This window comes from Sarcophilus harrisii, chromosome 1, assembly GCF_902635505.1.
Source record: "Sarcophilus harrisii chromosome 1, mSarHar1.11, whole genome shotgun sequence".
Classification (NCBI taxonomy): domain Eukaryota; kingdom Metazoa; phylum Chordata; class Mammalia; order Dasyuromorphia; family Dasyuridae; genus Sarcophilus; species Sarcophilus harrisii.
In genome coordinates, this window is record NC_045426.1 from 243,868,785 (window position 1) to 243,883,970 (window position 15,186).

The 15,186-nt window shown below is 31.5% G+C and overlaps 1 protein-coding gene across 3 annotated transcripts in view; it reads right to left on the reverse strand.

Annotated features, from left to right (window-relative positions):
• Positions 1–2,653: 2,653 nt before the first annotated feature.
• Positions 2,654–15,186, reverse strand: part of CEP120 (centrosomal protein 120) — a 100,256-nt gene continuing 87,723 nt past the window's right edge. For all 3 annotated transcript variants that reach the window (XM_012542613.3, XM_023497239.2, XM_031939156.1), the window contains 2 exons: positions 7,511–7,656; positions 2,654–5,209 (listed from right to left, as the gene is read on the reverse strand). In XM_012542613.3, coding sequence (XP_012398067.2) covers positions 4,975–5,209; positions 7,511–7,656 — 381 coding nt within the window. In that variant the 3' untranslated portion in view covers positions 2,654–4,974. The remainder of the gene's footprint in view (positions 5,210–7,510; positions 7,657–15,186) is intronic.

Here is a 15,186-nt window from a genome sequence, read left to right on the forward strand (position 1 = left end):
CTATTCTGCTTAGACAGACAGTACTAATGACAACAGTCTTAGCTGGCTTTCCTAGCATTTCTGGGCCAATGAAAAGAGCCCTGCTGTGTATGTGTACCCTTTGACTTCCTTGCCTCATGGTGGAAACAGAAAGAACAAACAATATGAACATACTCCAAAATAATTACATGTATTATGAAGCCATTTTTCCAATAGTATTTTCCCCCTAATTATCAGTTTTACTGTCAGTTAAATCTATTAATTTTTCTTTTTCTATCTGAGCAGAAGCCCCATTCTTTGCTTCTCACTTGATCAACAGCTACATTTAATTATAGTGAATTATAGCTGTTTCCATAGTTATCATCTCAACTAGTCCCCTTTCCAACTACAATTGTTTATAGACACTTTTATACCTCTGAATAGTTTACCCTCTTTCTGAAAACAATCTAATCCTTACATACCTGTAAAGAGTTTTTCTAAAGAGTAAAGAGTTTTTCTAATTTTCCAACCATGTCACATACCTTCCCTCCACAATCAATAAACTCCACTACCTATTACCTCCACTATCAAATATAAAGGCCTATGCTTGTTACTAAAATCTCACTACCATTTGGTCCTTTCAACCTTTTCAAGTTTAACATTCTACTCCCCCTTCTGTGTACTCTATGAAACAATTACATTGGCCTGTTTGTTGTTCCTTTTACATTAACACTATAATTCAGCTATTACCATGCCTTTGATAACACCCATTTCTGAAATGTTCTTAACTTCTGTCTCAGAATCTTTTTCAAGTCAGCTAATATATTTATCTTCTGCAGTACCTTCTTTCAGCTGGTAAAGACTTCCCCTCTCATCATCCATCTACTCAGTGCTTATCTTGTATCCAATTATATTAACTTCCCATTAAAATATAAATTTCTTGAGGGCAGGAACTAATGTTTTTTGCTTTTCTGTGAATTCTAAACTCTTAGCACAATGCCTTGCACATGTTGTTCAATCACAATCTTTGTGACCCCTTAGACTAGACCACACTGAATATAAGGTTTTCTTGGCAACAATATCAGAAAAGATTTGTCACTTCCTACCCTAATAAAATGAAGGCAAACAGGTAAAGTAATTTGTCCAAGGTCACCATCCAGTTAAGTATCTGAAGAAAGATTTCAACTCAGGTCTTCCACACTCCAGGCCTAGCACTTTACTTAATCCCTTAGCTGCTTTGACACAGGATAAGTGCTTAATAAATACTTAATTTATTAATTAAATTTATTAATTAATTTATATTATATTAATTACATTATTTATATAATTACATTATATATATATAATTACATTAATTATATTATATTAATTTATTAATTAAATTAATTGTGCTTAATAAATACTTATTGACTAAAATCCCCAGCTGACTTTAAGGACCAATTCAAATGCTGCATCATATAAACTTTCACAATCTTCCCAATTTGTTGGTACTCTCCTATCTTTTCCATTTTATTTTGTATATATTTATCTGTGTACAAATAGTTTCTTCACAGTAAAAATGTAAACTCCTTAAAGGCTTGGAAATATTTAATTTTTATTTTTATATCCCCATTGCCTAACACTATGCTTGAAACATACATATTAAGAGCTTAATAAGTACTTATTGATTGAGAGGGCTAATTTTGCAAATGATTTTCTATGTGAGACAACAACTTTAGTCACAGTATTGTGTTAAAGATGATTCCTATTTTCAGATGGTATTGTAGTGATAACTTCACACATCAAAAGGCAGTAGGTTCTCCTAAAAGAGATACATAATTATTCCATTTCACACATTAATAGTCAGTCTCTTCTCCATTTTAGAGAAGAGATTGCAGGCGTGGGGAAAGTCATCTAAGATGAGAAGGTTACTGAGTTAGATAGAGAAATACTAAGACGTGGAACCCAAAACGAAAATTCATGTGTGAATATGGCAAATACTTTTCTTAAAATAGAGGTAGGCTGACCAATTAGAGGAAAGGACTTCAGCAATAGATCTTTCAGGGTTGATTAGTTAGCATCTAAGCTCCTTAAATAAATGACTGTGATGTATTAGATAGTGAGCTTAAGAAAGTCTTGTGGAAATGATTTGCAAACGCTGTACAAATCTCTATATATACACTATTTTATTCGAGTTTTGAAGTGAGCCAGTGAATAAATATTCCCTGAGACACAGCTGACCATTCTCATGTTTAAAATTAGAGCACTTATTTAAAAGTTTTCTAAGAGACAAACACTAACATTCAAGAATTTTCAATTCACTTTTTGTTATCAGACTTCATTTGAACTAGTATTCAAATAATGTTTAGATCCAGGAAAAAAGGGATGTAAAAACTTTAGAAACAGTTATCAATACAATAAGATTTCAGCTTGAGTTAGCTTGTAACTTGAAGCACATTATTTTCTTGAAAACCACATGTCAAGAACCAACACATTTCAATGTTGTTGGAGTACTTATGTAAGAGACTTCATAATGTCTCGAAAAGGATGTTACAATTATACATGATAACAAGACAGATTCAGCCTATAATTTCAAGTATTATAAAACAGTGATTTATAGCAGTGATTAGGCCACTTTTGCAAGGCACTGCTGAACCACCTATTCTACCTACTTTTAAAATAGTTTAGGATAAACAGCTGGAAAAGTGTTACTGTGATAAGACATCAACAGTATGACATTTATTTTTTTTTTTAATCATAAATTTACTTTAGAGAAAGATCTTTCAGAGAAGAATCTTGAAGGCTTAGACTACTAAGAGATGTCATCCTGAAATTATCTGCTTTACATTTGAATCATTTGTGATCACTGCTTTCAGGAGATAAAACATAAAAATCAAGAGATGGTTTCATCAACCATATTTTGGTATTTTATATATGAGATAAACTATTGTTATTCACTTATAATTAGTTCACAAACTAAACATAAATAAGCAATAAATCCTCTTGATGATGGAAAACTATTATAAAAAACAAAGAATTTTTAATTTTCAGTTGAAATTTTTTTAAAAAAGATGAATCTTATTTGCCATGAATAGTATATAAAGAGAATGTTATTGTTTTCTCACAATTAAAGGTATAATCCACAATTCCAGAGAATACCTATTTCCATATGAAATAGCTAATGCTGAAAGGGACAGAAAAAGAATTAAAATACCCTCACTAATATAAGTAAAAGTACATGTAATCTCAGCACTTGAGAGAAACACAAAAGTAACTACACAAAGATGACATAAAACTAAATTTCCTAAGAACATTTCACCCATACTATCTAGAAGCAAAAGGCATATAATTATATAAGCATATTACTTAAAAATTCGTAAGTGCATAAAATTTTTATTTTATTTGTTAAATATCATAGAAAAAAACTCATCACTTTCCATCAGGCAAAGTAAACCACACACTCATTTTAGATCCTTTTTTTCCCCTCAGACCCTATCTAGTGTTTGAAAACTCACATTCAGCACCCAGAGAAACTGAAAGAAAATATTTTCAACAAATTTTTCCTCAAACACACAAAAAAATTGAAATTCCATTCAAGTGGCACAAAATTAGAGAAAATATGCAACCATAATTAATATTTTAGAACCATGATTCATATATTCACCATCCTCTTATTCATTATTTTCACATCTTTTTATTTACTTAACTGTCATGTTGCTTTTAGTTGACTAGCATTTTGTCAAAAAAATAAAAAATTGTAGTAATTTTTAAAGAAGTTAACTACCTCTGCCCAAAAAAAGAAATTTAAGTTGCTCTTTAAAATGCTCTATAATGACTTTAAGGGAATTATTGATAAATAGAATATCCTTCCCCAAAGGGTCAAATTTTTAGATTATCCCATTTTGGAATTCATAAAACTGGCCTTAATAATTAAGTTGTTATAAAAATTTTGAGTACACTGATTAAAAAGTATTGTAAAAAGGAGATAAAAAATGTTGCTCTGGGAAAAAGAGTTCTGAATAAGTACAATGCCTGGCTCTGAAGAAAACAAACACTTGGAGTTTTACAGACTTGGCACTATAGAGAAGTCCAATGAATTATTTTCATTTTTTTTTCAAAAAAGGCCAAAATGGAAGGAAAAAATTAGCATCAACTTTCATTCATTTATTTTCTCAGCTGAAGCCTTTAAAATGTCTGTTTCCCCATTGAGGAACAAAGGATTTGTTTTGCACTAATAAGTCACCATTACTGAAATAAAGGAATATCTCTAATTTTAAGAGAAAATAATTCTATCTTGTTTGTAGGACTAGAAAAAAAATACAAAAACCAAGTTTTTCTAAAAAGTTAAGAGTAAAATACTTTGAAAATTTGAATAGGGGTTCCATGTATCTTGAAACTAATAAGGAACTAAAACCATTTAAGTTGTATTAAAAAAAATAGGCTGATTGGGTATTCATCATTTTGCTGCCTATGAATAGAACATGGCTTCTCTGTATTGAATATACTGCTTCCTGCTTAAAGACATTATCTACAACTGTTACACATCTGCAGAAATAAAAGGCATACTGTCTAAAAAAGAATTAAAATAAAACACTGCATTTACAACCGGTCTCAACTTTAAAATATTTACATACATGTAATAGAGAACATAGCATTTATAAAGTGCAACATATATTTTTTTGGCTCAGTGTATAAAATTATGTCACTGGGAATTACTGCAGTCACCTTTCTCTAGAAAAATTTAGTGAAAAGCTATTTTGAAAGTTAGTCATCAAATAAAAGATTATGAGAAACACTGAAAAGTTGCTTAGTAAGTATATAAAAAGCAATTACAAATAAAACCAGTGTAGAAGAGGTAGAATAAAGTAAATTAAAAAAACAAAACAAATAAATACTATATAATAATCAAAAAAACCCAAAAAACCTCTTTAGGGATGAGAAAAAAGAAAAGTTTTTTTAAGCATCTTCCTGTTTTCAGAGTTTTACAATGAAATTAGACCTCAGATTCAAAGTCTTAGTAAAAATTTCCAAATGTTATTAGTTACTGGTACTGCTTTTGGCCAAAGCTTCTCTGATCTGACGATCAAGTTCACTTATTATCCGATCCTCGTGATTATACACACCCGTTCTCATCAAAGTATCTCTTTCTTCTATTAGACGAGTCAGATAATCATCCAAATCTTCTTCAAAAGCTTTTCCACCCAGGCTCTCCATTTTTCCACTTGCAATCTCTCTGGAATTCTGGAATTGTTCTGAGTCTTGTTTCCTTAACCTGATAAAACAGAAACAAATTCCACTTTGAAAGGAAACCACTTCTCTATTTTTGTATCTATTAACCACATTCCAAATCATTTGATAGTAAAATAAGTCATGTTAAACAAGTTGTCAACAAAGCTGAAAAAAAAAAAAGGAAAGGTTAAGAAATGTCAGTGTCTCTCTTTGGGGGAATTTAATTTTTGGAGGACATTCTTTACCTGTGTTTAGATTTTTCCTGTGCCACCTATTTTCATACCTGTCTTTCCTCCTGAGAGTAAGCCGTTTCATATTTTTTATTCCCAACATCTAGCACAGTATTGTGTACACACAAGGTACTTAATATTATCTTTGGTAATATCAACTGAATTAACAGAGGACCTCACTACTAAATTATTTCTATAATTCAAACTTTGCTACATCCATTAATTCTTACAAGTTGGAAGGGACCTAGAAGATAGTATCAAAATTATATACCCTCTGCTTGAATACTTCTAATGACAGAGATTTCAGTGCTTCAATCCATTTCCTTTTTGGACAGCTCTACATATTAATCATAAATCAGCTCAATGGAAGAACATTTCAAACCTGTATCATATTTTCCACATGATAATCCTTCAGATTTTGACTGACACAAAGATTTTGAGACACAAAGAACCTTGGAGTTTATTTAATTCAACCCCATTATTTTATGGACAAAGAAATGAAAGCCTAATGAAAGAAAAGTGACTTGCCCAAGATCATGCAGATAATAAACAATCTGGATCCTCTGATTTTAGAGGTCCTCTGACTATAAAATCCAGCACTCTTTTTACAAGCAGCTGGGTGGTACAGTGGGTAGAGCACTGGACCTGGAGTCAGGAAGAAATTGAGTTCAAAACTTGCCAGCTGAGTGACTCTGGTCAAGTCACTTAGTCTCTGGTTGCCTCAGTTTCCTCATCTGTAAAATAGGCATAAAAATAGCAACCACCTCCCAGGATTGTTGTGAGGATTAAGAGAGAGACTAATTGTAAAGAGCTTAGCTCAATGCATGGCATACAATAAAAGCTATATAAATATTAACTACTATTACTATTACACTATTCTCCTGTGTCAGTCATTTTAAGATAGTTATCATCACCACCCATTTTTTCTTAGGCAAAAAACTCTGGGTCCCTCAAATAATGCATATTTTCCTGGACCTTCACTATACTGGTAGCTCTCATCTGATGGTGGTCTGTCTATGGCAGAATCCGTTATATTCCTTAGTCCAAAAATGAATTAGGTTTTTTTTTTTTTAAAGAAACAAAAAACTATACTGTATAGTATTTCATTTTGTAATTACTACTGCAATTTTCACATGAAATGCTATCATATCAGGCCTTCCTTCTCCTGGATTTAAGTAACTTTTTATATTGCTATATTTTATATCCTATTAAAATATGTATGTTGCTGGTTTCATCTAACACTCTGCATTGAGATCTTCTAAAAATCATTGTTTGGCTGTCATTTTCAATTGTCTTAGCTAAAAATTTGATAAGTCCTCTATCTTTGCTTCCAAGTTACAATTAAAAATATTTCATAGGACAGGGTTTAAGAAGCTATGTAACCTAGCTTATATTGACCATCACATGAACTTTCACTCAGATTAACATCTGCTTACCTGTTACTGAATACTCCTTGGGTTTGGGTGTCTAGTCTAATTAGCTTTGAATATACCTAACTATGCTATCATCTAAAGCCCAGCTTCTTAAACTGGGTTGTGATCATATATAGATCTCATAACTGAATGTATGTGTGGGGGAATGTCACAAAATTATGACTTATTATCAGGAAACATTTGATTTATGTACCTAATTTATATACCTATATACCTGGGTTAACATAAAAATTTCTGGGGTGAAGAGGGGTCACAAATGGAAAAAAGTTTAAGAAGCCCTGATCTAAAGCATGTTTATTTAGCTTGGTCTATTATAATGTAATCAGATACTTTATTACATTAAAGTAAGATAAATCATATTCAAAGTATTCTCCTAGATACCTAATTAGTAACCACATTAAGAAAGGAAATAAAGTTAGTTTGACACGTATTAGTGAATTCATGATCACTGTTATTTTTTTTTCCTTTGGTAACATCACAAAGTAAGGAATAAATTAAATATCGAGACATATATGGCATTTTAAAAATTATACTTTTTAATATTATATCTATTCATATATAGAATATATATTAATTTATAAATTAAACTGTTTATAATTATTAAAATTCAAAATTATTTTAGCATAAAGCATCACTTATTAGCAGTTTCTCTCATTTCAAGAGCTAATAGTTATACTATACCTGTTAAGTTCATTTCTTATATCTAATAGTTCTTGTCGCTCAGTTTTCATTGTGTCTTTCTCTTCTGCTGCTAGATAACGCAATCTCATGTGTTCTAATTCTTCCTGTTGTTTTTTAAGACGAGCCATTTGAGATTCTTGCTCACGCTAAAAAAATTATTAAAATATTTAATACTGAAAAACAAGTCTTTGAGTTGGAATTACATATATATATGGCAATCCACATAGTACTATATCCCTCAAATTTCAAGATCAAAGCTCCTGTAATATCATTTCTTTAAACAGAAAACCAGGAGCTAAAGTATTCCACTGGCAATTGGAAGGTTTCAAGCACATTGGGTAGACCCACTCTGGCAAATTTTTGGTAGAACATGCATGGGAACTGCATAGAAGAGCAGCCACGGCTGTGCCATTGGCACAAACTCCAGAGCTGATCAAATCACATATATATTTGAGTATTTACTCAAGTGAATTGGAGTAATATCAGGCCCATTATGTAGAGGACTGAAACTCTGGAGAAGTATACTTGAAATAAGGTGTTAACTCAGTGGAATTGATGAGATGATGGTTCTCTCGTTCACATATATACTTAGTACTTAGTATGGTGGTATAATGGTTCTTTAGTTCACACATATTCAGTACACTGTAATGATGTAATTGTTCTAAGGTATATAAGGGCAGAGAAGGACTGGAAATGAGACTTTCCATCATTGACCATCTTTGATCATCCTCCTAGTGGTTCATCTGCCTCCTGCACATCTCCACTAAGATCAAGGCTGGTCCTGAGATCCTCCAGAGAGCTAGCCCAGACATTACACATTTATATGTTCTCATTATAGTCTTCATAAATATAATTCTATGAAATGACTATCAGAATTTGATAAACAATATACAATAAACATAATACAATATAATAAATAATAAAAATCAGCATCATCATATCTACATTACCTAATTTTTAAAAAAAGCAAATTTACTCAATTGGTACTCAAAAATACTTGATGAAAGAATGATTTCTGAGAGTTTAATTTTAACAAATCTCATAATTTTACATTTATCTACAGCTATTATCCTTCAGTACTACAAAGCAGATATAGTTCACTCACAGAATAAGTATCATAAATTTTGGTTTTAAGTATTTTTTATCCCTCTTTTGAAGAATTCCTGTGTTTTCTCTTTTCATGCTATATTGTCTCACTTGGTGCTCTCATCAGTTATTTCAGATTTCATTATTATCTTTATGCATGGAATTCCTTGACCCATATATCTAGACTTAACCTTTCTGCTGAGTTCATCCTGCATCAAAAAAGTATCTTTTTTAGATATCAAATTCAATAGGCATTTCAAACTCAATGTTTAAAAAAGAACTCAGATTTCCCTCCAAATTTACCTATTACTGTCAAGATACCATCAGGTGATGGTGATATGTACCTAAGTGCACAATCTCAGGATCACTTTCAATTCCACCCTCTCACTCATATCACTTATCCAATTTGGTGCTAAATCTTCTCATTTCTACCCTCACATCTCTCTTCTATTTTCTCTTTTTTCTATCACTCTTGTTCAGTCCACCATCACCTCTAACCTGGACTACTGCAATAGCTTTCGGCTTCAAGTCTCTCACCACATGTTACATTAACTCATCTATCAAAGTGATTTTTTTTAAAGCACATAAGTAGAGCAGGTCACTTCCCTTTCCTTTTCTCCCTCCTCCCAGTCCATACACTCCAAAAGCTTCCTGTTAACTTCAGGATCAAATAAAAAAGCCTATTTGGGCCTTTTAAGCCTTCACAGCCTGGCTCCTCCTTATTTTTCTAGTCTTCTCAGAACCTGATCCCCTTCTCCTGCCCCCACCATGTTCTCTGCTACCCAAAGACAATAGCTTCCTTGTTGTTCCTTAGGCAAGTCCATCTCTCAACTCACTACGTTTTCACTGGCTATCCTTCATGCCTATAATTCTTTCCCTTCTCATAACTATCTCTTGCCTTCCTTGGACAATTTTTCTGGTTCTATTTTATCCTTTTTATACCTTATTTGTATATATGTGTTCATACGTTCTCTTTCCAATTAGTCGTCAATGCTGTTCTGTGTATCCCTTAAAGCTTAGCAGAGTGCCTGGAAATTAATGCTTTTTTGTTTGAGTATCAATGATCTCTTTGAGATATAAACCTAAAATCCTTTGTTTGGCTTTTAAAGATGCTTAGAATCTGGCCTCTTCTTACCTTTCAGTTTTTTAAAATAATTTATTCCCCTCCATGTGTACTCTGTGATCCAACATTACCTTCCTTTGTGTTTCTCTCAGTTTCAGACTTTTTTCCCCCTGGCTTTCCTATATGCCTAGAACTCTCACCTCCACTTCCTTGCTTTTTTCCAAGTATCAATTAAAATTCCACTTTCCTTAAGATGATTATTCTGGTGCCCTTTAAGATAATACCTTCCTTATGAAATTACCTCCAATTTATTTGAATAGGTCTTATTTGTAGAAATGTTTACACACTGTCTCCTCCCAGAATATGATCTCAGGATTCCTCTTTAAGGGCTAGGGAAGTTTTTGCTTTTTTGCTTTTCAGTGCTTAGCCTAGAGTCTAGAACAAAGAAAGCTCTTATAAATGCTAATTGGGCTCTATTGATAGATTTCTTTTAAAAAGTTAATTAATTTCCTTTTTACTCTGATAGCTACTGGAAAAGGAATATGAGATTTTTAAAAAGAGTAAACACAGGTCAACACTTTCTGTTACATGGTTAGTATTGTATATTTTATATTTATATTTTCCTATTTCAGCATTTAAAACATTGCAACTGGAAAATATTGGACTATGGGATTAGAGTCCTGCTTCCTGTTAACTGATTTGCCATTTTTGTTGTAAATTTTTTAAAAATTCCTTTACTAGTTTTTATACTAGACAGGAAGACTATAAAATGCACAACTACATGACAATATGATATGAAATTCTAAGCTTAAAATCACTGACCAAGACCCCTACTAAAGGAATAATTAAAATAGTGAAAGGATACCTATGAAAATCAGATTTCTGAATTCAAGTTTTACAGCAGCATAATGGTTCACTTAAGTTGACTATGAAACCACATTTTTAACATCTTTAAGTAAATTAAAAATCAAAATTAAACTTAAAAACCAATGAAAAAAATGAAAAATTTTAACATGTTATTTTGTATTTTTATATTTTTATTTTGGGAATGTTTTTATTATATCTTTTTATTTACAAAACATATACATGGGTAATTTTTTCCAACATTGACCTTTGTAAAACCTTCTGTTCTAAATTTTCCCCTCCTTCCCTCCATTCCCTCCCCTAGATGGCAGGTAGTCCAATACAAACATGTTATTTTGAAAAGACATTTTGGTTTATATTTTAAGAAAGTTGCAATTCTGGATGTGTGCATAAAATGAAAATGACTCAATGTATGTCTTCTATATTAAAATCTCACATTTTCTAAATTACTTTGTATTTTACTTTCCTCACCCTCTGTTAAGTTGATAAATATTTTTATTCCCATTTTATAGAATTAAGACAATGGCTCAGAGGGGCTAAGTGGCTTTTCCACAACACACAATTAACAAGTGTCAGAGCTGCAATTCTGTCTGACATCTGATTTGTAAGTCAGTGTTCTTCCTACACTATCATGTTCCTATTTTAATTTCAATACAACTTTCTTGTAACAAGCTTCATTTTACTGGTATTGAAATGACCTATGTCAAAAGCAAAATCATTGTTCTTTCTTTCCTTTAGAAATTCACAAGTTAATAAGTTTGTTGAAAGTAAAATTATTCTTTAAATGAGTTATGAAAAGTAGACTTAGCAATATTCATAATTCATGTTTTTCACAATGATATAAAATTTATATCATACTAATGCAAGAATATAGTTACATGGGGAAGAGAGGAGATCTCACCAATAGTTGCACTTTGCAACTATAAAAAAAAAATTATAAGTAAAATTGCTCTGCTTTCCTACAAACCCATAATTGAAAACAAAGAAACCAAAGTGAAATTAGATATTTTCTATTGTACTGGCCACTTCCTAAATTCATTTTACTGGTAATATATTAATAAAGATACTCAAGAAATGCTTATGGAATTGAACCACTAGTTTGGTTCTTAGTTATAAATTCTATTAATCCTTGAGAAATATATTTTGTCATTGGTAGAGAATTCTACCTAAAGAAAACTGAATTACTTAATTTATAAATAACTTCCTAAAAATTAAAGAATTTTTACCTTTCTTCAAAACTTTATTGAGAATGATTTAAAGCTCTTACCAATATAACATTTAAAAAGAAAATAAAATTAAGAACTAGTAAAAGAAACCCGCCTTGCTGCCAGGTGCTCTGAATAAAAAGCTCTTCCATCAAGGCAGTACAATCTTTATTTTGCCATTGCTGCCTATAAATCTGAAGGGAAGATGTAAACATACATATATACTAGACTAAACAATAGCTAAAAAGTGGTCACTACTCACTCTCCTACTCACAGATACCAAGAAATCTGTGGGAAAAACTTATAACTGAAGCTAAGGAACTCAAGTCAAGTTTTCTGAAAATAACCCAGAGCTGACAAGTCAGTAGGAGGGCCTGGATGGTTTCAAGACACAGTTTTTAACCAAGACTTGGCCTTCCAACTGTTTTTTTTTTTTTTTTTAAACAAAGATTTATATCCCATCCTTGGCTAAATTACTTACAAATTAATCAAATTAATTACTCTCAGTGGATCAGCAAGAGACTGGACAAGATAGCACCCGTGTCAGCCAATGAAGTCTGTGGGTTTTTTTAAACTTAATAAATCAGCTTATTTTTAAACAGATCTATAGTGAACATACATGGCAAAGAAGTTACATGCAAACATTTCAGGACTGTTTCCTTTCTCAGAAAAATATACTTTGTTTTAATATATGGAATGAAAATATTGAATTTTTTACATTGGAGAAGGAAAACCATTTTTTTTTTTCAAAAGTGACTTACTTTTTTAAAAAAGTGGTTGCCTCTTCTTCATATGTAATTAGGTTAATAAGACTCTAAAGGGCACCCATATTTCTTTTAGATACCTAAAATAATGTTCAGTGAACTAAAGTAACTACATGCCCCATCACTGAACAGGAAGAAGAGAGGAAACATGCCTTGTTTATTTTCTTAATAGATTGAGATAGTTTTTGATTAAAAAAATTAAACATTAAAAATACATTAAAAACTATTTCTACAGAATTTATTACAGTATTGCGGGGAGGGTTTAAAAAGAGAAAATTAAATTGCTTCTGATGTTTCCAACAATGTATGTCATTTTATAATCAGTGTCACTCCACCATAACAAACAGAATATGTGGGTATCATTTACTTAATTTCAAAGTTAGAAACATATTTTGTGTTTCACTTATTTTATACTGTCATAGCTATAGTTTAACTTAACAAGTTAACAAAGAACAAAGAAATCTTATTATTTGGAAACAGTGACTTTTATGGTGGCAAAGCAGAGGAAAAGAAAATTTTTCTAAATACTTAGCTAGCAGATTATGCTTTTTTAATTCACAAATTGACTGTACTAGGTCACCTTTGAGTAATGGAAAGCTCTGTTTAAACATTTCTTTGGCAATGGGCATAAAGCATTAGATCTCATTTCTACAACTTGCCAGCTGGGTTTTGTCATTAACATTTATTAACCATCTACGATAGGGCTTTCAACGTCTAATCCGCATGATACAAATGTTTTGTATGGTCCTCCAGAGGGCTTTGGTGTGACAAATTACTGGCATGGATTACATCCCCGTGGCTATTCACCAGAGGCAATGCAAAATTAACATGGTACTAATCCAATTTAAACAAGAAATTGTACAAACTATCCTCTGAACAAAAACAGATCAAGAATTCCAATTTTATATTCAATCCACAATAAATGTGTTTTTAATCAAGAGTTTTTGGAAAAATTCTGAAGTGATTTTCACACCAATGAAAAGTGACAGCCTGTCCAAGTTCAAATTTAAACTTTCACCTATACAAGATCACAATTTGTTATGCACTATGGCAATTCCCCGAGTTTCTTTGCCCTTTTCCTAAAGTAGTACATCTCAAGTTGTGATCTAACACTAATGTTTCAGTATAAAATGGCAGAGAACAGACTGTTAAATCATTAATTTTTCAGATTTTTAAAAATAGCATAATTATTCTACTTTCTCATGTCTTAAATTCTAAAGCTAGAAGATTATTAAAAACAATTATAGCAACTTATACTCATAGAGTTATGAATGCTACTCAAAAGGTAAAAAATTTTCCATGGATATTACTTGAAAACATGTCATTATTTTAATTGCCACTAAATTACTGCATATAAACTGATACTATTTCACATCTCTTCAAAGTATATTAACAAGAGAGGCAATATAGCAGAATGAATGCCTGATTTAGGGTAGGATAATCTGGGCCTTTATGTGTGAATTCAGGCAAGACACCTACCTTCCTTGGACTTCAGTTTCATTTATAAAATAAAGGGGTTGGTTAGACTAAGGTGACTATAATGTCTATACTAATCAAACTGATCAAAACTCACTCTTTATATTAGCAGCCATCTTTTACTCTTACTATCATTATTGGTACCACAAGAGCACAATTTACTTCTATGAATTACCCTATTAAGAGTTTAGTAATCTTAAACTAATCTGTATAACTTTTTGAATGGGTGGTCTATTCTAGAAGCCTCCATTTCCTTATCACCTACTATTTTTTTCTTAACAACGCAATCTGGCTTTCATGTTATATTTTCTTGACATTAATTACCATGACTTCCTCTTACACAAATGCAACAATGGGGTCTTTTTTCAGTTTTCTCCTCCTTATTATAGTTGCATCGGAAACACCTTCCCTATTCCTCTTCCCTTTTCTAGATTTCCATTCCCTTGGTTTCATTGACATTATAGCTCTCCAAGTTTCCTCTTATCCTTCCAACCATTCTTTTTCTGGCTCACCATTCTAGGCATATTACCTTATAATTAACATCTTTTACTCAACTTCTCATTTTTCAAGCTATTTATTTACAGTTTTCTCATCTACAACTTTATATTTTCCAGTTTCTTAGCCGCAGTTGAATATAGGATATTTCTTGAAATTTGTATATCTCAATGAAAACTGATCTATTAACTCCCAAATCATACATCTCCCAACTTCCTATTATTATTGCAATAAAATTCTCTTGGTTTCTTAGCCTTCCAAATAAACTTTTCTCATTTACCCTAAACATCTATTAATGTTGATTTTTTTAACTGTACCTTTCATAGGTGCTTCTTAATTTCTGTAACTCTGACAAGTAATATCCTAGGATAAAGGCCTTCAGCACTTCTTGCCTGGAACGATTCAACAGCTTTAAAGCTGGTCACCTTGTAGCTACTCATTTCTCACAATTCAAAATTATAAGGCTACAGGATTGTACTAATATTTTTTGAACAATTTATACACATAAGTGTATGATTATACACTTATGAATGCTATAACAAATCTCATATTTCTTCCCTTCTCAAGGGGAGAGGGAAAAAGGATAAAGGAAAAGGAGGAAGAGAATTTGAAACCAAAAATAAACATAAAAAAAAAAAAAAAACATTTAAAATGTTTAAAAAAAGAATGTTACTCCAATGTATTACCCTGAATGCCATAAATCTTAAATGAGTTATAATCATT